The sequence below is a fragment of the Colobus angolensis genome, unplaced genomic scaffold, assembly GCF_000951035.1.
Source record: "Colobus angolensis palliatus isolate OR3802 unplaced genomic scaffold, Cang.pa_1.0 Scaffold174, whole genome shotgun sequence".
In the NCBI taxonomy this organism is placed as follows: Eukaryota; Metazoa; Chordata; class Mammalia; order Primates; family Cercopithecidae; genus Colobus; species Colobus angolensis.
In genome coordinates this window covers 3,003,016-3,028,079 of record NW_012114866.1, presented here as the reverse complement: position 1 = coordinate 3,028,079, position 25,064 = coordinate 3,003,016, and the positions used below count along the sequence as shown (strand labels likewise).

The window sequence follows — 25,064 nt, the reverse complement described above, 5'->3', positions numbered from 1 at the left end:
AGACTGGAGCTGTTCCTATTCGGCCATCTTGCTCCGCCCCTCCTTTCAAAAATTTGTCCAGTCTTTAAATTTAATGTCAGCAATGTACTAGAAAAGATAGAAGAAACATGTTGTGATGACTAGCAGTTTCTTTTTACAAAATAGCAAATATTGGTAGTCCTAAGTTTTAAATCTCTAAAGCTTTAGTAATGCAATCTTTATTCTGTTTTTGGTATTTCAGTGCTTGCTCTGTGGACTATAATATAGTCCTCAGTTGCACTCAGTTGTATAATCAGTTTTTCAAAAAGTATTTAATGAGGTGAGAACATACAATATGCACTTATATCTCTTTCTATCTGGATATAAATATAAATACATAGATAAAGATCTATCTCTCTGTAAATAACTTCATCTGTATTGGTTTAAGTTTCTTTCTTCCTCTTTTTTCCTTCTCTCTAATCCATCCATCAATTACCCCCTCCCTTTCTAGTAGTATTAAGCTTGCTTTGCTTGCTGGTTTGTGACACCTAGTAAGAGGGCAGCTTACTTAAATCTTAATCGCATCATTGTGAGGTTCTGAGAAAGCTTTGAAGTTGTTTCCAGGGTTGCTTAAAAAATTTGTGCCGCAAAGGACTCTGATCATAGAAACTCAGTAGGAAGCATTGGTAACGTCTAGTTTATCTGTAGGAGGGCTGTTAAGAACTAGTCTTCTTTTTCTTTTTCTAGGAAGTGCTTTGTTTGTGGTTTAGAAAGAAGTTGTTCTGATGGATTTTGTTTTGTAGAATTGCTGTGGAATTTGCTTTGATATTTAGTATTAGCTAAGAATTGCAGTGTGCTCAAACATGAACATGGATTAAGGTATCAACAATTGCATATTTATTGCAAGCATACTCATTTGTTGTGTATTAAATTGCACTATAGTACTTATGAAACTCCAAACCAGGTATGACCAGAATGAATGATCTATATAATATACAAATAAAAGAATACCCATAAATTTGGTCTATAAGTTCTTGGTATCTTCAGGTTTCACTGGCATGTTAACTTCACCAGAAGATTAAACACTTTGTTGCCTTCTGTAAAGTTTACTCTTTATGTACTGTGTAAGATAGAACATGATCATAGACTCTTGCTCTAGATTAGAAATTTGTTCTATTAATTCCTATGCTTTAAGGAAGTATTTTTATACCTTCTAAAACATTCTGAGAGTTAAAAACCCATTATACCTTGAAAGACCTTCCGAGATGATTAAATAGCATTTCCTAATAAGCCATTACAATGTTTAGGAATTTTCACTTTTTTTTATTTCTAATATCTCCTTATTTATAGAACATATAATTATTTTTATATGTATATTTCATATGCATATATAGGATCTATACATATTTAGAATTTAGAAGTTGCATTGTTCCTACTGTATTTCCCAGGGGCCTGTTGTGAAGTGTGATATGTAGTATCATTCAAAACTTTGAGGTTAGCTCAATAATACATACACCAAAGTTTCTGGAAAAAAACCCATTATTGATTATGCATCTAATTAGAAATGATAATGCTGTTAGATGATAATAATGCTTAGAATTTCAGCAGGATGTATGAATACTTTTTAATCTACTAAGATGTTATAGAACATTTATTTATTTTATTTAATGTTTTCCTATAAAAATGATGATACTCTGACTACACAGTTTCTGTAGCAGTGGTTCTTTTTTTTTTTAAGACAGAGTTTCACCAATCATCTAGGCTAGAGTACAGTGGTACAATCATAGCTCACTGCAGCCTCGATCTCTTGGGCTCAGGCGATCCTCCTGCCTCAGTCTCCCGAGTAGCTGGGAACACAGGCATGTGCCACCATGACCAGGTCAGTCTTATTTTTGGTGGAGACGAGATCTCACTGTGTTGCCCAGGCTATCTCAAACTCATGGGCTTAAGTGATCCTCCTAACTTGGCTTCACAAAGTGCTGGGATTACAGGTGTGAGGCACTGCGCCTGGCTGCAATGGTTTTTAATACTTTTTTTTTGATAACACTCCTGGAGGTACACACCCATTTAAATTTTGTATGCTGCAACTTTGAGAGATTCAACCCCTTCTCCAACCAAAATAAATAGATAAATAAAAGAAGGAAACAATGAGAAAAGCTTATGTGGTGTAAAGGAATATTGGACTGCTTATTTGCTGAGCTTTCCCAGCCTTCTAATCTAGTGACTCTCAGTAGAATGGGAGTGTAGGATATGGGTATCAGAATCTCCTGTGAAGTTTAACAAGTTACTTATTGTGCTTCTTGGCCCCAGCTTCTCCCTTTTAGGCCTATGCCATCATCTGTTCTAACGGGCACCTCCCCCTCTCCATCACTGTGTTAGCCATGTTTTAATAGGTAACTTGGTTTCCAGAGAGGATTTAGTCACCAGTAAGGGAGTGGCCTATTTGTCTTCAGAATTAGGCTAAATATAGTCAAGTGTAAAACAATAAAATGGCATTTAACTAACTTCTCAGTTTTTCTTAGTGCCTAACGTAACTGAAGAAGTGATAAATTATTGTTCTGATATCATAACAGTTATAAAGTTGACATTGGAACAGAGGATGAAGACGTTGCATGAAAGAAATCCTATCAAAGAGTGTGGCCCTATAATCCAACATACCATACCCTTCAGAGATAATATTCTCTCTGGGTGTGAATTCAGCAGAAGCTATTAAGGAGGTGATTTAGGGAAAGATAAATTGAAATTTTGAGAACAGAATAGGACTTAATCTAATAGCACTACATTCTCTGCTTTTTCATAATAGTAACAGTATGTGAAGGCTTTAGTCTTCCTCAAAGAATAGAAGCCTGTTAGGATGCCATGTTAAACAAGCAAGTGAATTACAGAACTTAAAGATAATTTAGGGCCAGGTGCAGTGGCTCACGCCTGTTATTCCAGCACTTTGGGAGGCCGAGGTGGGCAGATCACTTGAGCTCAGGATTTCGAGACCAGCCTGGCCAACATGGCTTGCTCTACCCAAAATACAAAAAATTAGCTGGGTGTGGTGGTGTGTGCCTGTGGTGCCAGCTACTTGGGAGGCTGGGGTGGGAGGATCCCTTGAGCCTGGGAAGTGGAAGTTTCAGTGAGCCAAGATTGTACCACTGCACTGCAGCCTGGGCGACAGAGCAAGATTGTCTCAAAAACAAACAACAACGAGAAAGATAATTTAGTAGTGCAAAGATATTCTGTAGAAGTAATGCATTGGACAGAGCCTGAAACTGGAGTCAGATGAACTGACTATGAATTCTAGCTTGTCTTTTTGTTATTTTTACCTTTTTAAGGAAAGCACTTCACTTCTCTGATTCTTGGTCTTCAATAGAGTAAGGATAATGGTATCTGCCTTTCACTTCAGGGTACTATTGGGTGGGTAAAATTTGATTTCATAAGATCGATTGTACCTTGTAGATTGGTAAGTTTTATGCAACTTTAAGGAGGTCTGATCACTTCTTTGCTAATAAATTGGTATCATTAATTGGCCCTCCCTTGTTCTAGTGGTTATCTTTGGTGATTATATGTCTATAATACACTTTTTTTCTGTAAGGATGTGTTCTTAGGAATACCTTGTTGACTGTGTCTAGTAATTCCATAATCATTTGTTTAGTGCCTCGTATGCCTTAGGTGTGAGGTATTGATGCAGGATTTTTCTTGTCCACTTTGCCAACTGGAGACCTCCATGACTGGTGATGACCTCCATGATGGGGGACATCACCAGTCATGGAGGTCTCCATGGACATCACCAGTCATGGAGACCTCCATGACTGGTGATGTCCCCCGGCCCTGCACCCAGGCCTTGCTTAGCCCCAGGCCTTCCACTGAAGGCAGCCCCTCTACTTGGCCTGCCTGTGTTATGGCTTGTACCCACGTTTGGCAGTTCCCAGGCTCTTGTCCCATGTCCAAGAAGAATTAGGATACACTGACAGTTTGAAGGGTGAGGAGGGCAGAGAAGAGTTTTATTGAGCGGTAGAACAGCTCAGTGGAGAGGGGACGCAGGGATGGTCCCCGACCCCTGCAGTTTGGTGTTTTTTTTCCTCTCAGTGTGCCTGTGTCTGGGGCTTTTATGGCCTCAGAATAGGGAAGTGCTTGCTAATTGGTTTGTGAGTATGCAAAAAAGTTTAAAACGAAGACTCTGCTCAAAGGTGGGCACTACAGTGTAGAAAACCAATTAGGAAAGGGTATGTATATGTAAAATAGGTGGAGGGTGGGGATTAATTGGAGAAAAGTGTTCCAAACAGGAAGGCAAGTTCTTAATCTGGTCTGTGGATTTGACTTGTAGCTTGGCTTTCAGGCTTTAAACTTTCTTCGGCTTGGAGGTAGGATTTACCAGGGACCCACCCCTATCTGCCTAGGCATTTGACTGCCTCCTGCTGCTATCAATTTCCCCTTCTGAAGAGGTACATCTAATTGCCCATTAGGTTAAGGATGATGTCCAGCCTTAACTGCTTTCTGCTGATGGGGTGCTGTTTTGGGAAAATGGCAGTCAGATCTCTCTTAGACGCCTAAGAGTCCCCAGTAAAAGGGAGCCATCATTCGAGACTCCAGTTGCATAACTATTTGGAGTTTGATGGCCTGAAGATGAAAAGAGACAAGCCAGGTTATTAGAAGATATGTATCAAAACAAAACACGGGGGTAAAAACAGCTGAAAAACTCTGAGGCTGCTAGCATGCCCAGATAACTGGTGGCTATAGTTATGCCTGCTAAGACTTGGGTGCATGTGGCTTGGTTTTGTTAGCTCCTTTGGTCTTATTTTCAAAAAAAAAAGCAAAAAAAAGCCCCCAAAACCTTCAGGTTATGGGCACCCTGTTCTCACCACCTGGCAGGATTTGCAGGATAATTGCCCAGAATTAGAATATTGATCCAGAGTTTTACGTTACTCATCCCTTTTCTTTCTTAGCTGCAGCCAGAGATCACTGGTTGGTTCTCAGGAATAAGCAGAGTTAGTCTAAAATGCAAACAAAACTTAAAAGCAACTAATGAGATGAGAATTTAATGACAACTGTATGATAAGTTTTGAAACTGTTTTCTGTGTTTCCAGTCCTCATTTTGTGACAAACAAGTCATGATAGGACCGAGTTATTTGCAAAATAAACTTTAGTCTTATACTTGGCTTAATCATTTGCATAAAGTGCACCAAAAATAATTATTTTCACATAGGCCTTTAAAATTGGCTCTGTGTGGAACTCTATTCCATATGGAATCTCAGATAAGACTTTTTTTTTTTAGATGGAGTTTTGCTCTTGTTGGTTAGGCTCAAGTGCAATGGCACGATCTCGGCTCACTGCAACCTCTGCCTCCTGGGTTCAAGCGATTCTCCTGCCTCATCCTCCTGAGTAGCTGGGATTACAGGCATGCGCCACCACGCCTGGCTAATTTTTTGTATTTTTAGTAGAGACAGGGTTTTTTCACGTTGGTCAGGCTGGTCTCAAACTCCCAATTCCAGGTGATCCGCCCTCCTTGGCCTCCCAAAGTGTTGGGATTACAGGCGTGAACCACCACACCTGGCTCAGTTAAGACTTTTTAAATAGCCGAGGCCAGCCATGGGTTTATACCCTCAAATACCTGTGAATTCGGTAAATTCCTCTCTTCTTGAGGTGTCAAGATAACTTGGGGCTCCTGGACTTGATAGAAAGTGACATTCTTTACTCACCACAAGTTAGGAACCCTGTACAGGAACTGTGTAGACAGGGTATGAGGCCAGTTTTCCCAAGGGGCTTTTATTGGCTCTGCAAGTCAAGCTTAATTCCTTAAAGGGAAGCACACCCTTCTAGTCAAAGCCTTGGTAAAACAACCAGTCTCTCCAGTTGTGTCCTGTTGCAAAAGAAAATGGATTCTTACTGCAGTGATGCAAATAACTATATTGCCCTATGTTAAGAATACTCACAAAGTTTCCAAATTCTGGAGAAACCAAGCAGAAAGACACAAATATTTTCCAAACTTTGTTCATAGGAGTATACCTTACTCAATTGTTGAAAACTATAGATAGCTTAAAAGAAAAATTTCCATGACTCTGAAAAATAAAACAAGGATCAGCAATGTTTTAAGCAAAAAGTTAAAAAGATTATTTAAGTTTTCTATTAGTTCAGTCCATTCAGTGAACTCTTGTCCTGCTTGATATTCATGAACATTTTAGCTCTTCATGAGTCCTGAATGATTTTCCTTTATTCCAATGTCACAATCTCCAAAGATATCAGAAACTTGCATTTAAGAGCACCTGTCAAAGTCCTGTAGCTGATTACAAACCATTTTTAGAAGAGGATCAAGACAACTGTCTGTGAATGACAAAATGTCCAGGGTAGTTCCAGTCAGAAACACAATTGACAAAGAGATTTGTTTATTTCTGCGGTTTACAATAACAACATAATAACCTTAATTATGATTGCGCACCAGCATGATGCCATAAGTGGAAAATTTCACATTTAAGTACTGAACACAAACTTTATTTTGGGCACAAAATTATTAAAAATATTGTATAAAATAAGTTGTATGTATTTAGGTTGGTGCAAAAGTAATTGCAGTTTTTGCCAAGTGTAAGGTGTATATGAAACATAAATTAATTTTGGACTTGGGTCTCATCCCCAAATTATTTCATTATGTATATGCAAATACTACAAAATACAAAAAAAATCAAAAATTGGGAACACTTCTAGTCTCAAGCATTTTGGATAAGGGATACTCAGCTTTAGCTCATTTCACCTTGAAATGCATTTATCAGTGGGGTGTGGTAGCTCATGCCTGTAATCCCAGCAATTGGGGGGCGAGGGCAGGAGGATTGCTTAAATCCAGAAACTCGAACCAGCTAGGACAATATAGAGAGACTGGGTCTCTACAGAAAATCAAAAAATTAGTGGGCATGGTGGTGTGCGCCTGTAGTTTCAACTGTTTGGGAAACTGAGGCAGTAAGATCACTTGAGCCCAGGAGTTCGAGACTGCAGTGAGCTGTGATTGTACTACTGCACTCCAACCTGGGTGACAGAGTGAGATCCTATTCAAAAACAAGCAAACAAACAAACAAAAACAAAAAAGAAAAAAAATTGTCAGGCTCTGTCACAGAAAGTAAAGAAATATTTTTATTTTGGAATTTGTAATATATATATTTTTTCTTCATATGTAACCAGCTTTTGGTAAAAATGGGTATCTCTTGAGAAGCACTTAACTTTTCTTTCTTTAGTGTATGTGGGACTCTTGGATGTTAATGTTACCCTAATTTTTCTTGGTATAGCTTATTTAAAATAAGCAATATAAGAGTATTTTTGATTTAGAATTTGGTAGGAGCTAACAAGAATGATGAGAACTAGTAAGAACACTTTCAATCCATATGTAAAAATCATAGAACAAAGGATGTTAAAAAACATTATAGATATTCTTACAAGTGATTTTATTATTATTTTCTTTTCCTAACTTTTAAGTTCAGGAGTACATGTGTAGAATGTGCAGGTTTCTGCCATGTTGGTTTGCTGCATAGATCATCCTATCACCTTTACCAGTGATTTTTAAAAATTCTTTTTGTAAGGGCAATTGGGTTCTCTTGTTCTGCTGAAATGCATTAGGATCTGCTGAGGAGGGATTGTTAGGAGTGTATGGCACTGGGTGTGTGGCACTGTGGGTCCTATATCCTCTTCCCCTTTCAACCAGAGTAGGTACAGTGTTATATTTTATATATTGGTGATAATGTAAATTTTTTCTTTGATAATTTTTATGTTAAAAAAGTAGATTTAATAAGTAGATAACTAGTCCCTCAAATGTTCCCTAATTTTAGTGACAAAATTACAGAGTCCCAGAGTACCTAACTTTACTTTAGCACTGTTTAGTTAAATCATACTGCCTGCCTGTAGCTTTAGGAATATTAAAAATCTTACTAAACCATTTAAAATAATGAATATTCAGCATTGTGTATGAATCGGGCATCAAGAAGATTCCATTGACGATATCAATATGAAGATTCAGAATATTTAAATGACAGTGGTTTGACATTGGTACTTTTTATATATATTTCATTTTCTTTGAGTATTGAAAATGTTCATAACAGAAGCTAAAATAAGTTTTTGTAGTTTTCAGAGATCGAACTCTGCCCTTGAATTCATAAAACCTATTGAAGACATTTCCTAGAGAATAGAATGTGCTTCATTCATTTCTCATGTGCAATATAAGCCAAGTAGACTGATTAAGGGCAGAAAAAAGTTCTTATGTTTGACTTTCTACCTGAATTTTTATTAAATAAGTTTGGTAAATATGCAATTTTTGTGTAAAGTGTTTATAGAACTTTTGTTTGTGCTTTGGCATTAGAAAGTTCCCTTAGTGCCTGACTTTTCATTTAAAATGAAATTAAAACCAATGTGATTTAGTATGATTTGTAATATTATTTAATGAAACAAACAATTATATTGTGTGTGAAACAGATAGAAGGCTTGTTTTATTTATTTATTTTTTGATACATTCTTATTTGGTCAGAATTGTTCTTTTTGGCAAGATGAATTAGAATTATTTATTACAAAATTTAGATTTAGCTAGCATAGACGAGTAAGAAATTATACCACTCTTGCCAATAACAAATAACAATGGGGAAATAGTAATTTTAAATATTTAATTAATGACTGCTAAGAATATTTAATGACCACAAAACAAGTGATTTTATGGAATTTTTTTAGATGCAGCTAAATTTAGGTCACAGAAAAATTAGTTCAGCATAATTTACCCCTTTTTCTAAGATACCACTACGTTTCTCAATTTCTGAGAATTCTTTTTATAGACTTCCAATAAATGATAAAGTGATTATTAAGTCAAATTGAAGTTTAATATCTTCCTTTTAAAATTATTTGCAGGAGAGGGCTGCTCACAATCTATATGGCCAACTTGGTAAGTATTTTGTTTTAACCTTTGATGTCTTCCATAAGCTGTATCTTTTTAAAATCATGTTTTCTTAAAAAAAGTAAAAGAGGAAAGCCACTTGTATCTGAGAATAATCTTCTCTGTGTTAATGGATAGACTTAAATGTTCAAAAAAGCCTTGATACCATATGGTTTGTTCCTGTCATACAGGATTGAATTTCACGTATTTTAGAAGGAAATCACTGTCTTGTGCTCCTCATTGCCTTTTTTTTTTAAAGTTTACATCTTCATCTTTGATAGGCTATAATTCTATATGTATATATCTATCTCTTTATATCTGTTTATATATATAATTTCATATTCTGCCTCTGTTGTGATTTCTTGTGGGAAAAACGATATAAGGATGGGTTTTTATGATGCATGTTCTTCTTGGACAGTAAAACAACATTGGTACTATCTCCAAACACTCAGTGCATTTAATAATATAATTAGCTAGACTTCCAAATTTTTAAATTTACAGAAATGAAGTTAATGTTATGTTGTTTGATATTCTTTAAAGTAAATATATAATCAAGGTTATATAATTTTTATTGCCAAGTTAATATTTTAAAAACATTTACGTTAAAATCTTTTCAGGTTATTTAATAGACTTGATAGGCAACATTAAAAAATTTAGGAAAGATTAATAATTATTTATTTACCTAAGGTTTAGTTCTTGAATTCTGTAACAAGGGAGTATATTTCAGAGGTACATTTAGCAATTCATTTTAGTTATAAAATATATACTTTTTGCTTTGTACTTTTGTGTTTCTGTGCTAGATGCTGGTAAACAAGAGATAGCTTTTGCATTCATGGAGTTTTACTCTCTAGTGGGAGAAGTCACAGCAGAAATAATAATGTATGAAAAGGACTGAAAGATGATTTATAGGTTCCTGTGGAAATCATATAGCACCAAACTATTCTGGGTGTGTGGGGTTGGGTCAGAGAAAAGTAGGTATAACTCCTTTTGAGTCATAGACCTCTCTATGAATCTGATGACATATACGGACATTCTGTACAGAAAACTGCTCATGTAAGGAACGATACACAAATTTTCATTTCAGGGTGTTCATGGACCACCAATTAAGAAAGCCTAGGGTACGCCATCAAGTAAATTTATTTTGAAATACTCCAGAAAATTAGGAGTTCTAAGCTCCTTTAATTGTAACGAAATGGAAATTTCAGGACAGCAGGAGAGCAGGAGAGCAGGATTTCTTTTTTTTCAAGGCATTATTCTCCTTGAAAGAATTCTTACTAGAATGTAAGCTCTTGAACTTCTAAATAGAGTCTGTTATGTAGTGAGATTTGATAAATATTTGTTGTAATAACAATCTTGCTGGGTGTAGAATTCTAGATTCACAATGATTTGAAGATAATCCTTTATCTTTGTTCTCTATAGATACTTTTCGTAGTCTGTTGTCAGTCTGGTTTTACTTTTTAGGTAATCTCTCTTTCTCAATTTTTAAAAAAAATTTACTTTTGAAGAATTTATTTTTGGCATATTGGGTTTACTGTGATATAGTTTTATTTTTATTTAGTTTGATCAGAACTCAGCTTTTGTAGTCTAAGAATTAATGGTTAGTTCTGGAATTAAATTCTTATCCATCCCCTCTTTGAATCTTGCTTCTTCCCATTCTTTATATTCTATTGTTTTGGAACTCCTTTGAGATGCGTGTTAAACATTCTTATGTGCCTCTTCATGTTTTCTTAATCGCTCTTTAACATTTTCCTAATTTTTCATCACTTTGTGCTGAATTCTGGTTATCTTTTCAGATTTGTTTTCAAGTTAGCTCGTCTGTTTACCTGTTTCCATTTATTTTATTTTATTTATTTTATTTTTTTGGTCTCATTTTGTTGCCCAGGCTGGCGTACGGTGATGTGATCACAGCTCAAACTCCTGGGCTCAAGCAATCCTCCCACCTCAGTCTCCCAAATAGCTGGGACCACAGGCATATACCACAATGTCCAGCTATTCTTTTTTTTACGTTTTATTTTTGTAGAGATGGGATCTCACTATGTTGCCTATGCTGGTCTCAGACTCTTGGGCTCAAGTGATCCTTTTGCCTTGGCCTCCCAAAGTGCTGTGATTATAGGCAAGAGCCACTGTGCCCAGCCAATTTGCTTGTTGTTTTTATTTATTATTATTATTATTATTTTTTGAGATGGAGTCTCGCTCTTTCACCCGGGCTGGAGTGCAGTGGTGTGATATCAAGTCACTGCAACCACTGCCTCCTGGGTTCAAGTGATTCTCCTGCCTCAGCCTCCTGAGTAGCTGGGATTACAGGTGTGCACAATCAAGCCTGGCTAATTTTTTTTTAATTTTTAGTAGAGACGGGGTTTCACCATGTTGTTCAGGCTGGTCTTGAACTCTTGACCTCGTGATCTGCCTGCCTCAGCCTCCCAAAGTGCTGTTATTATAGGTGTGAGCCACAGCACCCGGCCAATTTACTTGTTTTTCATGCTGAACCTGTCCAGTAAAAATTCAGTTTGAGTGATGATATTTTACTTTTAAAAAGATGATAAACACCAGACTTAACATAAAATCTAGATTTTATGTTAATTAAATGTTAAGTAATCATCTAACATACCTCCACAAAACTTTTTTCCATCATATATTGGTTATAAACTCCATTCATTTCTTCATATGATTTTATAATTTTCTTTTGAAAAAATTACTAAGACAATACTGATTTTATACAAGGAATTTCCATCATGATTTTGCATTTATTTCTAAAATAATGGACTCTGAGTTTTTAATTGGTCATGAAACTTTGATTGGTTTGGTGTCACCGGCTTCTGTTAGAGACTACTTGGAATATTTGAATGTCAAAGTAAACTTTATTCCTCAAAAGCCAAATTATATATGGCTAGACTTCCTTTTCAGTTCCTATATAATACTTTTCCAAAACCCTCACACTACAGGTTCTTATTGTCTCTCATTTTCTTCTTACAGCCTAGGCCCAATTCTGTGTTTGATATATTTCTGATTTTGTGTATAATTTCTTAGTAATTTATAAGTCTTGGAATCAGTTCTGTGCTATTACTGGCAGACTCTGGATCTAGAGCTCCATTACTTCTTCTCCCCTTTTTTCTTTCAATAATACTTCCTTCAGTTCCCTCCACCTAGTCTTTCCTCTGGCTCATTAGTAATTACAGTATAGGCTGGGTGTGGTGGTATGGGCCTGTAGTCCCAGCTACTTGAGAGGCTGAGGTGGGAGGATTGCTTGAGGGCAGTAGCCCAAGACCAACCTGGGTAACATAATGAGACCCCGTCTCTTTTTGCAGTGAAATCTGACTTGATTCATTTTGTGTCTTTCTGAGCACTCAATGAATCTGCAACCAGAACCTCAGGTGACTTCTAGTTGCTCCCAGATAAGTTTGAGTTTTTTCTTCCATTATTGATGTCCTTAAAACCGAACCCCATTTGTATAGGGATAGGCCTAAGACCAAAATTCTTGTACTATAGGATTTTGAAAGATAGTATAATCTATTCTTGTAGTCAGTGATGACATTTTTTTCAGCACTTCTCACCAGTGACTCCTCAAGTGAATGGGTTAAATGGATATTACTTATATATTCTTGTTTCTTCTCCTGTAATAGATATTTATACCTTGGATACCATTTAGCATGTTGTTCCCAGGGGTGTTCAATGTGTTTCCATCAGCAAAAGCATTTTACTTTATCACCTTTACCTAAAGCATAAAATTCAGCTCCTGCACACTGCTGCTTGTTAACTGAGTACATCCACATCCCCAAAGTAATGATCCGTGCTTCATAATCTGCCGTGGATGGATTTCTTTAGAGGATTTGTTGAATTGGGGAAATTCCTATTAGAACTCACAACATCAGATTCACTTCAAATGTTAACATTCTGGCCCAAAACAAAGAAGCAATTAAGAAGGTGTTGCCTATGTTCTTCTGCCACCAGCCAGCACTATAAGGTTCCCAATTTTTCAGTTTTCTCCCACAATAAAAGCACTGCACTTGGTCATCAATACTTGTGTAGTAGAGTTCAGCACTAACTCTCTTGGGGTTAAATGGGCATAGTTTGGCTGGTTCTGAAATGACTATAATCGAGCTTCCTCACTATACATGGTGTGTTTTTTGGGTATATGGTATCTGATACATCTAAAGCCTGTCCAGTTATCAGAAGATAATCTGCATGAATCTCAGATGGCCTGCCTAAGGCAAATTGATTACTGTTTCCCAGTTTTCAACTTTGTACTGACCATTTTGGATACTAGGATTTGCAGATTGTGTGGCACTATTTTAAAAATAAACGCCATCGGTAATCTGCAGTTTGGGATACTTTCTTGTGTCTTCCAACTACTGAGTCTCCATATTGCCTTCTGTCTACTTCTGCATGACAACTAAAGCACCACATGGTATCTCCTTCACCAATATAAAGAAAACCTACTTGTGCCAGTGTTGATGCTGAAACAGGACTACTGCTTGGAAAACTAGCAAAAGTTTTTAATCTGTTAAACTCTTCTACAAATTCTTCATCCTTATTTATGTCTGCAGGTACATAGTTTTAGATCCTTCAGAACTGTTAAAAGCCATCATCTCTTGAAGATAGGACTTGTTCACCTTTTCTTAGATGTCAGAGAGTTTAGAAAGGCAGTCTTGGAGGGCGTGAGCTACCCAGCCTCCCACCCAGCCATACCTTCCTTCAACAGTCCTGGGAACCCAGTCACGGAGCTCCTGCTGGGTGGGTGCTGCTTTCCTGCCTTCCCCAGCAGCCTATAATATCATTTTATACAGAGAAAATAAAAAAAGATATTTCAGTCTTTCTTCTTGCATTATTGATCATATATGTTTTAATAATTATTCATATTTGGAATAGATAAAACCATGTTACTTAATACACAGATTTATCACCTTTTTTTGAATACTGATATAGGTAGTGCTTCTCAAACACAGGCATTCTGAAAAATTTTCTGTAGTACAGTTTCCCATTGGAAAAAAGACCTACAAAGTTATGTTGCATTTATAATAATTGTAATTGTATTCACTTCATTTACTTGGCAGGAGATAACTTGGATTTTGACTAGACTTTGATAAGAATCAGATCTTCTGCTTACTACTTTGCATGTCTGATGATTGGTAGAACTTTTAACAATCTACCTTTTAGCTATGTGCATTTCAAATTTATTTCTTTTTCATTACCCACATATTTTCAGGGCTTGGCACCCTAAGATGTATCTATATATCATTATGGCCTCTGGTTCTTCACCTTTGTGTCATGACGGGGTAAGTTGGCACAGTAGACAGTAGAGTATTCCTGGAAGCCACTCTGTTTTTTTTTTTTTTTCCTTTTTTTGAGACAGGATCTGGCTCTGTCACCCAGGCTGGAGTGCAGTGGCATGATCTTGGCTCACTGCAACTTCTACCTCCTAGGTTCAAGCGATTCTCCTGCCTCAGCACCCAGAATAGCTGGGATTACAGGTGCACACTGCCATGCCTGGCTAATTTTTGTATTTCCAGTAGAGACAGAGTTTCACCATGTTGGCCAGGCTGGTTTCAAATTCCTGGCCTCAAGTGATCTGCCAGCCTCGGCCTCCCAGAGTGCTGGGATTACAGGCGTGAACCACCGTGCCTGGCTGCCACTCTTTAATGAGCCACTAGGAATCAATGTTCTATACCTAAAAGCAACTGGAAAGTAAACTAATGAATATATCATGCAATCCAAACTCAATATATCTTGCTAAACTCAACTCTACTAGTAAGCTGGATCCCAAAACCTAGTGCTGTTCACCACAAGGTGAAGTTTGACAGAGAAATCAGAATGTAGAATGATAGTGATCTTAACTATCTGTGGTTAAAATACCTTACTTTTGCAAATGTTACCAAAATGTGGCTATGTGAACAGATTTTGTAGGGCTCTTTTCGAGGCTTGGAAGAAGCCTGTGGTTATGAGGGGTCTTTATGTTTCTCTGGCTTCCTCCTACCACCACTGTCTCCTTCCTCATTCTCCACTTCAGCCACACTGCCCTCTCTGGTGTTCAGTGAGCATGACAAGCATGCTTTCTCTTCAGGACTTTGATATTTGCTGTTTGCTCTGTTTTGAGCTCTTACTGCCAGGTATCTGCATGGCTTGCTGTTTCATTTTACTGAGACTGCTGAAGTGTCACTGTAGTGAGGCCTTCCATATCTATCTCACATGAAATAACAATCACTCTTCATGTCACTTATAACCCTGCAGTCCCAAACCTTTGTATCTTTTTTTTTTTTCATGGAATTGATCAACATCTAACATGTATCTTTTTTGCTTATTATTTTATTGTCTGTCTTTCCACCTTGGAATTTAAACTTCATGAATGTAGAGTTTTTGTGTGTTTTATACCTTGCTGTATCATTCCTAGAACAGTGCCTAAAATGTACTTTGTGCCATAATTTGTTAAATGAACCATAGATGAATGTGTTTATTAACCCATCTATGCTGGAGGTTGCAAATTTGTTTTTGTGAAAAATCAGACCTCCTTGAGCAGTAGGAAAAAAATAACTCCTACTAGAAGCTTAGCGTTCTAATAATGGAACACTAGGCATAAATGGGTTAAAGAGAAGGATTTATAGGAGACATACCAAATTATGCCTAGATGTTTATTTAAAAGCTTATTTTAAATATTTTAGGTTGGTGCAAAAGTAATGGTGGTTTTGCTCTAATATTATTTACTTTATAAGTAAAACCTTCTTTTATTTGACTGCATTAATGTTGTATTTTAGATTAAAAGATACAAAGATTAAAAATCGGTGGTCATGGAACATAGATGAAATACGTGACTTATTTTGAACTGAGTGTGAACACTTAGGTCTTGCCAGCTCATGGTGTTGTAATCAGAATCCAGAAAAATAAATAACTGCAGGAAATCATCTACTTTAAAATGATAAACTTAAATTATTAAGTGATAATAAATACTACAACCTGAAAAGAATTTAAAACAATTGATTAATCTTAGTTATAGATTATTTTTATTGTATAACAAAGTATCTTACATTTTCTTAGTGGCTTTGTTACTGTGCTGCTTTTCTTATGTTTTCAAAAAAGTTTAAAATATTATGCCTGCATGCTAGAATAGATTTGAGTTTTAATGCATTTTTTTAAGACACTCATATGCTTTTCTATAGTAGCACATGGTATATACTTCAATACCCAAATACTGTGCATATTCATACACTTATTTTTAAATTGTAAGTAAATTTTCTAAAACTTTTGTGTGTTGCCTGCTTTAGATTGTAAATTCCTGGGAAAGAGATCTTTGACTTTGATATTATTGATGTTAGAGAGCACACTTAAAATACTGTATTTAAAAAAAATTAAAACTTTTATTTGGAAATAATTATAGATTCATATGTAATTACAAAAAGTAATATAGGGATCCCAAGTTCTCTTTACCCAGTTTCCCCCAATAGTAGCATATTACAAAACTATAATATAATATCAAAACCAGAATATTTAATTGGTACAATCAAGATACAGAATATTTCCATCATAGCAACACCCACTTCTCTCTTGTTGTTGCCCCTCCTTAGCCCCTGTTCATGGTTTTTAGTTATTATGAATAAATCTGCTTTAAATATTCATGTACAGATTTTTATGTTTTAATTGTTCTGGGATAAATGTCCATTAGTGCATTTGCTGGGTTTATATTGTGGTTACGTGTTTAGTATTTTTTTTTTTTAAGACAGATTTTTACTCTGTTGCCCAGGCTGGAGTGCAGTGGCATGATCTTGGCTCACTGCAACCTCTGCCTCCTGGGTTCAAGCGATTCTCCTGCCTCAGCCTCTTGAGTAGCTGGGATTACAGGTGCGTGCCACCATGCCTGGCTAATTTTTGTATTTTTAGTGGAGACGGGGTTTCACCATGTTGGTCAAGCTGGTCTCGAACTCCTGACTTCATTATCTGCCCTCCTCGACCTCCCAAAGTGCTGGGATTACAGGCGTGAGCCACCACATTTAGTTTTTAAAGAAACTATCAAATGTGTTCCTGAGTGGTGGCTGTACCATTTTGTTAGGGTTCCCAACCTAGAAGAAACCTTTGAATCTCTAGTTCTTTAAAATGGAAAACTTTTTTGGGGGTTACATTTGTCTATAAATTTCAGTATTAGAAAAATTTCTGGGAAAGTATAAAATGTGAATTGGTGTTTTTAGCCAGTTATAAATGCTCAGTAATTCAAAGCTTTAATGAGATCAAAGGCTTGACACATAGATATTGACTATGTCTAAGGGAAAGTGAATTTGAACATAATCATAATTTTTTCTGGATACTAATAATAACCTGATGCGCTTCATCTTCCTTTTTATCTAAACAGAGCCATTTATTTATTACTATATAACTTTTTTTTTTTTTTTTTTTTTTTGAGACGGAGTCTCGCTCTGTCGCCCAGGCTGGAGTGCAGTGGCCGGATCTCAGCTCACTGCAAGCTCCGCCTCCTGGGTTTACGCCATTCTCCTGCCTCAGCCTCCCGAGTAGCTGGGACTACAGGCGCCCGCCACCTCGCCCGGCTAGCTTTTTGTATTTTTTAGTAGAGACGGGGTTTCACCGTGTTAGCCAGGATGGTCTCGATCTCCTGACCTCGGGATCCGCCCGTCTCGGCCTCCCAAAGTGCTGGGATTACAGGCTTGAGCCACCGCGCCCGGCCTATTACTATATAACTTTTACTACATGAAGAGGGTGCTTGTTTCAGAACAGGTAGGGATTTAAGGATTCGGGGAGAACTGAATTCAATCTAAAGAAATAACTTTTCTTATGACTTGATTATATTCCTTACAAGACTAAGTTGAAATTGTTGGCTTGTAACATCCAACAATAAAATTTCTAAATGTTGGGAGGTTTTATTTAAACAAAATATTTACTGTTTTTTGGTATGTGTCTCTGATTTGGAAAATAAAGAGGAGAGTAAAAGTCATCTGTATTTGGGAGGCCAAGGCGAGTGGATCACCTGAGGTCAGGAGTTCGAGACCAGCCTGGCCAACATGGTGAAACCCCGTCTCTACTAAAAAATACAAAAATTAGCCAGGCATGGTGGCATGTGCCTGTAATGCTAGCTACTAGGGAGGCTGAGGCAGGAGAATTGATTGAACCCTGGAGGTGGAGGTTGCAATAAGCCAAGATCGTGCCACTGCACTCCAGCCTTTGCAACAGAGCAATACTCTGTCTCAAAAAAAAAAAAAAAAACTTTAAGAAAAAGAGTCATCAGATACAAGTACGTTTTGATAAGTTGCAATCATTAGACCATTAGTTTATAGCTTTAATGATTAACTAGCACTTAAAAACATACAGATTGAAGACAGTTGTATTAATACCCATCTGAAAATGTTGCTTTTTTGTTATATGTTAGTTAGCATGTATTAGAGTGAAAAGTAACCAATTTAAAAAATAGTAGTTTTCTAGATTTTAAGTGTTGATAGTGAATTAGTTATTAAAGGCCAAAATGAATGAAATGTATATAGAAAGAAGTATAAAGAGTTAAATATTTTCTCCGGCCAAAATATGTCTATAAAATTATGGAAAAATTTTCCTGGGGCTGATGTGCCAGAACTGATTACCCGTAAGAGAACACTTGCTGTTAGATTTCAACTTTGCCACAGTATGATTTAAAAGAGAACACATAAGCAAAATTTGCATTTGCATGATTTTCATTATTATATCAGTTGTGACAACGACTAAGTTTTCCAGTCTTTCAAAATTGATTATATGCTGTTAACATTTATTTAAAATGTGATGTCAAATGTAATTAGTTCACTTACATTTTATTTTAAGAAAAAAATGTAAGACATTTAAAAATTCTTCTATGTGAGTCCTTTTGAAAACTTCTCTGTAATTTTATTTATGTCATCAAACATTTCAACAGTATATATGTTTTAAAATTGTAAACATACATGTAATGTGTGTTACCAATTTGTCTTTAGCATTTGGTTTTTCATGTTAAACATGCAGTATATTTTATTAAAACATCTATATTTGATTTTTCAAACATAGGTTTGAAAATGGTGATTCAGGCTGGGCACAGTGGCTCACGCCTGTAATCCCAGCATTTTGGGAGGCTGAGGAGGGAAGATCACCTGAGGTTGGGAGTTCGAGGCCAGCCTGACCAACATGGATAAACCCCGTCTCTACTAAAAATACAAAATTAACCGGGTGTGGTGATGCATGCTTGTAATCCCAGCTACTCGGGAGGCTGAGGCAGGAGAATAGCTTGGACCTGGGAGGCGGAGATTACATTAAGCTGAGATCATGCCATTGCACTCCAGCCTGGGCAACAAGAGCAAAACTCCATCTCAGAAAAAAAAAAAAAAAGAAAAAAGTGCTTTCTCTTGTTCTTTCACTCAACAGAGAATGATCTCCACAGAACAAGCAGTTCTCTGGAAGCACGTTCTCTAGCAGACACCAGCTTAGTGTCCTCTAATTCTATTTAATTCTGACACTGTCTACCTGGAGAGAGCATCAGATTCCACAGGTTGAAGGCTCAGTTTCATAAGACTGCCTCCACCTCAGATGCCAATAGAAAGTAATACTTATTATCTATACTTCTGACTGATCAGCTATAAATTGGGGTTCCCGCTACCCCCTTTTCAAGTTCAGCTAATTTACCAGAGCAGCTCACAGAACTCAGGGAAACACTTTACTTACATTTACTGGTTTATTATAGAGAATATTAGAAAGGTTTTGGATGAACAGCCAGATGGAAGAGATGCATATGGTAAGATATGGGAAAAGTCTGACAAGAGCAAATGTTGGTATGAAGGTATAGGAACTGGAACTATCAGATTCCTGCATGTGGGAATGTAAAATTGTTTAACCCCTTTGGAAGCCGATTTGACAGTTTATTAAAAGGATAAACATACACTTTTCCATATGAGCCAACAAATCTACTCATAGACATTTGCTTTAGAGAAATACATTTTTATTTCTTTTTAAGTTATTTTTAATTGACAAATCATACTTGTATACATCTATGGGGCACAATGTGATGTGTGTGTGTGTATATATATATATACACACACATATATATATACAGCATGAAATGATAAAATTAACATTTATCACCTCAGTTGTCATTTTTTGTAGTGAGACATTTGAAGTTTACTCTTAGCTATAATATATTTTGAAATGTACAAGATGTCCCTATTAACTATGGCCACCCTGCTGTGCAATATATCTCAAAAATTTATTTCTCTTTTCTCACTGAAACTTTATCATCACAACCCCCTCTTCCCTTGGCCTCTGTTAACTGCCATTCTACTCTGTACCAATATGAGTTTGACTTTTTAAAGATTCCACATATAAGTGAGATCATGTGGTATTTTTTCTGTACCTGGCTTATTTTAACTTAGCATAATGTCCTCCAGGTTCATTAGGTTGATTCCATTTCTTGGTTATTGTGAATAGTGCTGGAGTGAACATGGGAGTGAAGACATCCCTTTGACCTACCGATTTCAGTTTCTTTGGATATATACTCAGAAATGGGGTTGCTGGATCACTTGTTAGAGAAAAATCATATGGTGTTTTTAGTTTTTTGAGGAACTCCCATAATGTTTTTGATAATGACTGTACCATTTTTACATTCTCACCAATAGTGACAAGGATTCCTTTTCCTCCAGGTATTTGCCAAACACTTGGTTATCTTTTGTCTTTGATAATAACCACTCTTACAGGTGTTAGGCAATATCTCATTGTGGTTTTAATTTGCATTTCTCTAATGATTAGTGATGTTGAGCATTGTTAAATGTATGTGTTAGCTATGTTTTCGGTTTTTTTTTTTTTTTTTAAGAAATGTCGGTTCAGGGCCTTTGCCCATTTTTTCATTGGGTTGTTTCCTTGTAATTGTGTTAAATCCCTTATATATTTTGGATATTAACCCTTTATCAGATGTATACTTTGCAAATATTTCTCCTAATCTGTGGAATCTGTGGGTTGTCTCCTTTTCTTATTTGAGGTGGAATCTCGCTCTATCACTCAGGCTGGAGTGCAGTGGTGCGACCTTGGCTCACTGTAACCTTCACCTCCCAGGGTCAAGCAATCCTCCCATAACTTCTTGAGTAGCTGGGACTGCAGGTGCATGTCACTATGCCTGACTAATTTTTGTACTTTTTGTAGAGATGGAGTTTCACCATGTTGCCCAGGCTTCCAATCTGTGGGTTGTCTCTTTACCCTGTTAGTTGTTTCCCTCGCTGTACAGAAGCTTTTTAGTTTGATGTAATCCCATTTGTCTATTTCTGCTTTTATTGCCTGTGCTTTTGGGTTCATATCCAAAAAATAAATTGCCTAGACCAGTGCCATGGAACTTTTGCCGTATATTTTCTTTTAGTCATTTTATAGTCTTTAACCCATTTTGAATTAATTTTTGTATACCATATGAGATAAGAGCCCAGTTTCATTCTTTTGCAAGTAGATATCCAGTTCTCCTAACACCGTTTATTGAGGAGACTTGGTTTTTTCCTGTTTTGTGTTGTTAGCACCTTTGTCAAAAATCAGTTGTCATAACTGTGGGTTTATTTATTTCTGGGTTATTTATTCTGTTCCATTGGTCTGTGTGTCTGTTTTTATGCCAGTACAATGCTGTTTTGATTAAAGTAGATTTAAAATATATTTTAAAATCAGAGAATGTGATGGCTTCTAGCTTTGTTCGTTTTCCTCAGGATTCTTTGGCTGTTTGGGGTCTTTTGTGGTTCCATTTGAACTTAAAGATTGCTTTTTCTATTTCTGTGAAAAATTGCATTGGAATTTCAGTAAGGATTGCATTGAATCTATAGATTGCTTTGGGCAGTATGAACATTTTAACAGTATTAATTTTCCCAATTCATGAACATGGGTGTTTTTCCGCAATTTTGTTTATCAGTGTTTTATAGTGTTTTTAGTATATAGATCTTTTACCTTTTTGGTTAAATATACATGTAAGGATTTTATTTTTTGTTGTTGCTGTTGTAAATGGGATTTTTTAAAAAATTTATTTTTGAATAGTTCATTATTAGTGTATAAAAATATTACTGATTTTTGTATGTTGACCCTGTGTCCTGCAACTATACTGAATTTATTTATCCAACAGTTTTTTGGTGGAATCTTTAGGGTTTTTAATGTATAATATCATATATTCTGCAAACAGAGATTGTTTTACTTCTTTCTTTCCTACTAGGATTACTTTTATTTGTTTCTCTTGCCTAATTGCTCTGGTTAGGGCTTCCAGTACTATGTTGAAAAGAGATGGTGAGAGTGGGCATCCTTGACTTTTTCCTCATCTTAGAGAGAATGCGTTCAGCTTTTCACTGTTGAGTATGATGTTAGCTGTGGGCTTGTCATATATGGCCTTTATTGTGTTGAGGTACATTCCTCTATACCTAATTTGTTGAGAGTTTTTATTGTGAAAGGATGTTGAATTTTGTCAGCACTCTTTCTGCATCTCTTGAGATGATCATAAGGTTTTTATCCTTCATCCTGCTAATGTGGCATATCACAGGGGTCCCCAACCCCTGGGCCATGAACCCTGTCAGGAACCAGCCTGCAAAGCAGGAGATGATATGCAGTAAGCAACCGTTATTGCCTGAGCTCTGTCTCTTGTCAGATCAGCAGTGGCATTAGATTCTCATAGGAACCCAAACCCAATTGTGAACTGCACATGTGAGGGATCTAGGTTGCATGCTTCTTGTGATAATCTGAGGTGGAACAGTTTCATCCTGAAACCAACTCCCACGCCCCCCCACCCCCGCCCTTGCATCCGTGGAAAATTGTCTTCCACGAAACCATTTTCTGGTTCCAAAAATGTTGGGGACTGCTGGCCTATCACATTTAATGATTTCCTGTTGAACCATCTTCGCCTCCCAGGGTTAAATGCCACTTGAGCATGGTGAAAGATTTTTAAAAAACTGGTAAAAACACTTAAATTGACATATATTACTTGTACATATTTATATGGTACATGTAATATTTTGATACATGCATAGACTATGTAATGTAGGATATCCATCACTTTGAACATTTATCATTTCTTTGTGTTGGGAGCATTTTTCCTTTTTTATTTGCAGAAGATTTCTGTAGTGTCAGGAACATTTAAAATCTTTTCTTTTCGCTATTTTGAAATAGACAATATGTTGTTAACTGTAGTCACCCACCCTACTGTGTTATAGCACACCAGAACTTATTTCTTGTATCTCACTTTATGTTTGTACTCATTCACCAACCTCTCTTCATCTACCCTTCCCCTACACAGCTTCTGGTATTTATCATTCTGCTGTCTATCTCCATGAGATCAACTTTTTTAGCTCTCATATATGAGTGAGAATATGTGATGTTTATCTTTTGTACCTGGCTTTTTTCACTTAATATAATGATCTCCAGTTCCATCTGTGTTGCTGCAACTGACAGTATTTCTTTTTTTTTTGAGACGGAGTCTCTCTCTGTTGCCCAGTGCAGTGGGGTGATCTTGGCTCACTGCAACTTTCACCTTCTGGGTTCAAGTGATTCTCCTGCCTCAGCCTCCTGAGTAGCTGGGATTATAGGTGCCTGTCACCATGCCCGACTACTTTTTGTAGTTTTAGTAGTGATGGGGTTTCACCATGTTGGCCAGGCTGCTCTTGACCTCCTGACCTCAGGTGATCCATCCGCCTTAGCCTCTCAAAGTGTTGGGATTACAGGCGCGAGCCACTGCACCTGGCTAACTGACAGTATTTCAAGTGAAAGATTCTTTTAATGTATTAATTGGATTCGGTTTGCTAGTATTTTGTTAAGGATTTTTGCATCTATGTTCATCAGGGATATTGGCCTGTAATTTTCTTTTCTTGAAGTGTCCTTGTTTGGCTTTGGTATCAGGGTAATACTGGCTTTGTAAAATGAGTTTGGGTGTATTCCTTCTATTTCAGTTTTTTTGGAAGAGTTTGAGAAAGACTGGTATTAGTTTTTCTTTAAGTGTTTATTAGAATTCACCAGGTCCTTGGATTTTCTTTGATGGGAAACTTTTTGTTATTTATTCTATCTGCTTACTCATTACTGGTTGTGTAAGGCCATTCTTGCATTGCGATAAAGAGATATCAGTATCAGAGGCTGGATAATTTATAAATAAAAGAGGTTTAATTGGCTAATGGTTCTGCAGGCTCATGGTTCTGCAGGCTGTACGGGAGGCATAGTCCTGGCATCAGCTTCTGGGAAGTCCTCAGGAAGCTTACAATCATGGCAGAAGGTGTGAAGTGGGAGCCAGCATGTCACATGGTGAAAGCAAGAGCAAAGGCAGGGATTGAGGGGTGCCACACACTTTTAAATAACCATGTCTCACGAGAACTCACTGTCATGAAGATAGCACCAAGGCATGAGGGATCCACCCCCATGATACAAACACTTCCCACTAGGCCCCACTTGTAGCATTGAGGATTGCAGCTCAACATATTTCAGTGGGGACAAATGTACAAACTATATCATTGGTCTATTTAGATATTTTTTAATTCTTCATGATTCAGTCTTGGTAGGTTGTATGTGTCTAATAATTTATCCATTTCTTTTAGGTTATATAATTTGTTGGCATATAATTGTTCATAGTTGTTTCTTTTTTATTATTATACTTTAAGTTCTAGGGTACATGTGCACAATGTGCAGGTTTGTTACATGTGTATACATGTGCCATGTTGGTGTGCTGCACCCTTAACTCGTCATTTACATTAGGTGTTTCTCCTAATGCTGTCCCTCACCCCTCCCCCCACCCCACGACAGGCCCTGGTGTGTGATGTTCTCCACCCTGTGTCCAAGTGTTCTCATTGTTCAATTCTCACCTGTGAGTGAGAACATGCGGTGTTTGATTTTCTGTCCTTGCAATAGTTTGCTCAGAATGATGGTTTCCAGCTTCATCCATGTCCCTACAAAGGACATGAACTCATCTTTTTTATGGCTGCATAGTATTCCATGGTGTATATGTGCAACATTTTCTTAATCCAGTCTATCATTGATGGACATTTGGGTTGGTTCCAAGTTTTTGCTATTGTGAATAGTGCCACAATAAACATATGTGTGCATGTATCTTTATAGTAGCGTGATTTATAATCCTTTGGGTATATACCTAGTAATGGGATGGCTGGGTCAAATGGTACTTCTAGTTCTAGATCCTTGAGGAATTGCCACACTGTTTTCCACAATGGTTGAACTAGTTTACAGTCCCACCAACAGTGTAAAAGTGTTCCTATTTCTCCACATCCTCTCCAGAACCTGTTGTTCACTGATTTTT

At 36.8% G+C, this 25,064-nt stretch overlaps 1 protein-coding gene across 2 annotated transcripts in view; it reads left to right on the top strand.

The window, feature by feature from the left end:
• Nucleotides 1–25,064, top strand: part of TMEM135 (transmembrane protein 135) — a 261,850-nt gene that overhangs the window by 27,068 nt on the left and 209,718 nt on the right. For both annotated transcript variants that reach the window (XM_011938485.1, XM_011938484.1), the window contains exon 4: nucleotides 8,815–8,848. In XM_011938485.1, coding sequence (XP_011793875.1) covers nucleotides 8,815–8,848 — 34 coding nt within the window. The remainder of the gene's footprint in view (nucleotides 1–8,814; nucleotides 8,849–25,064) is intronic.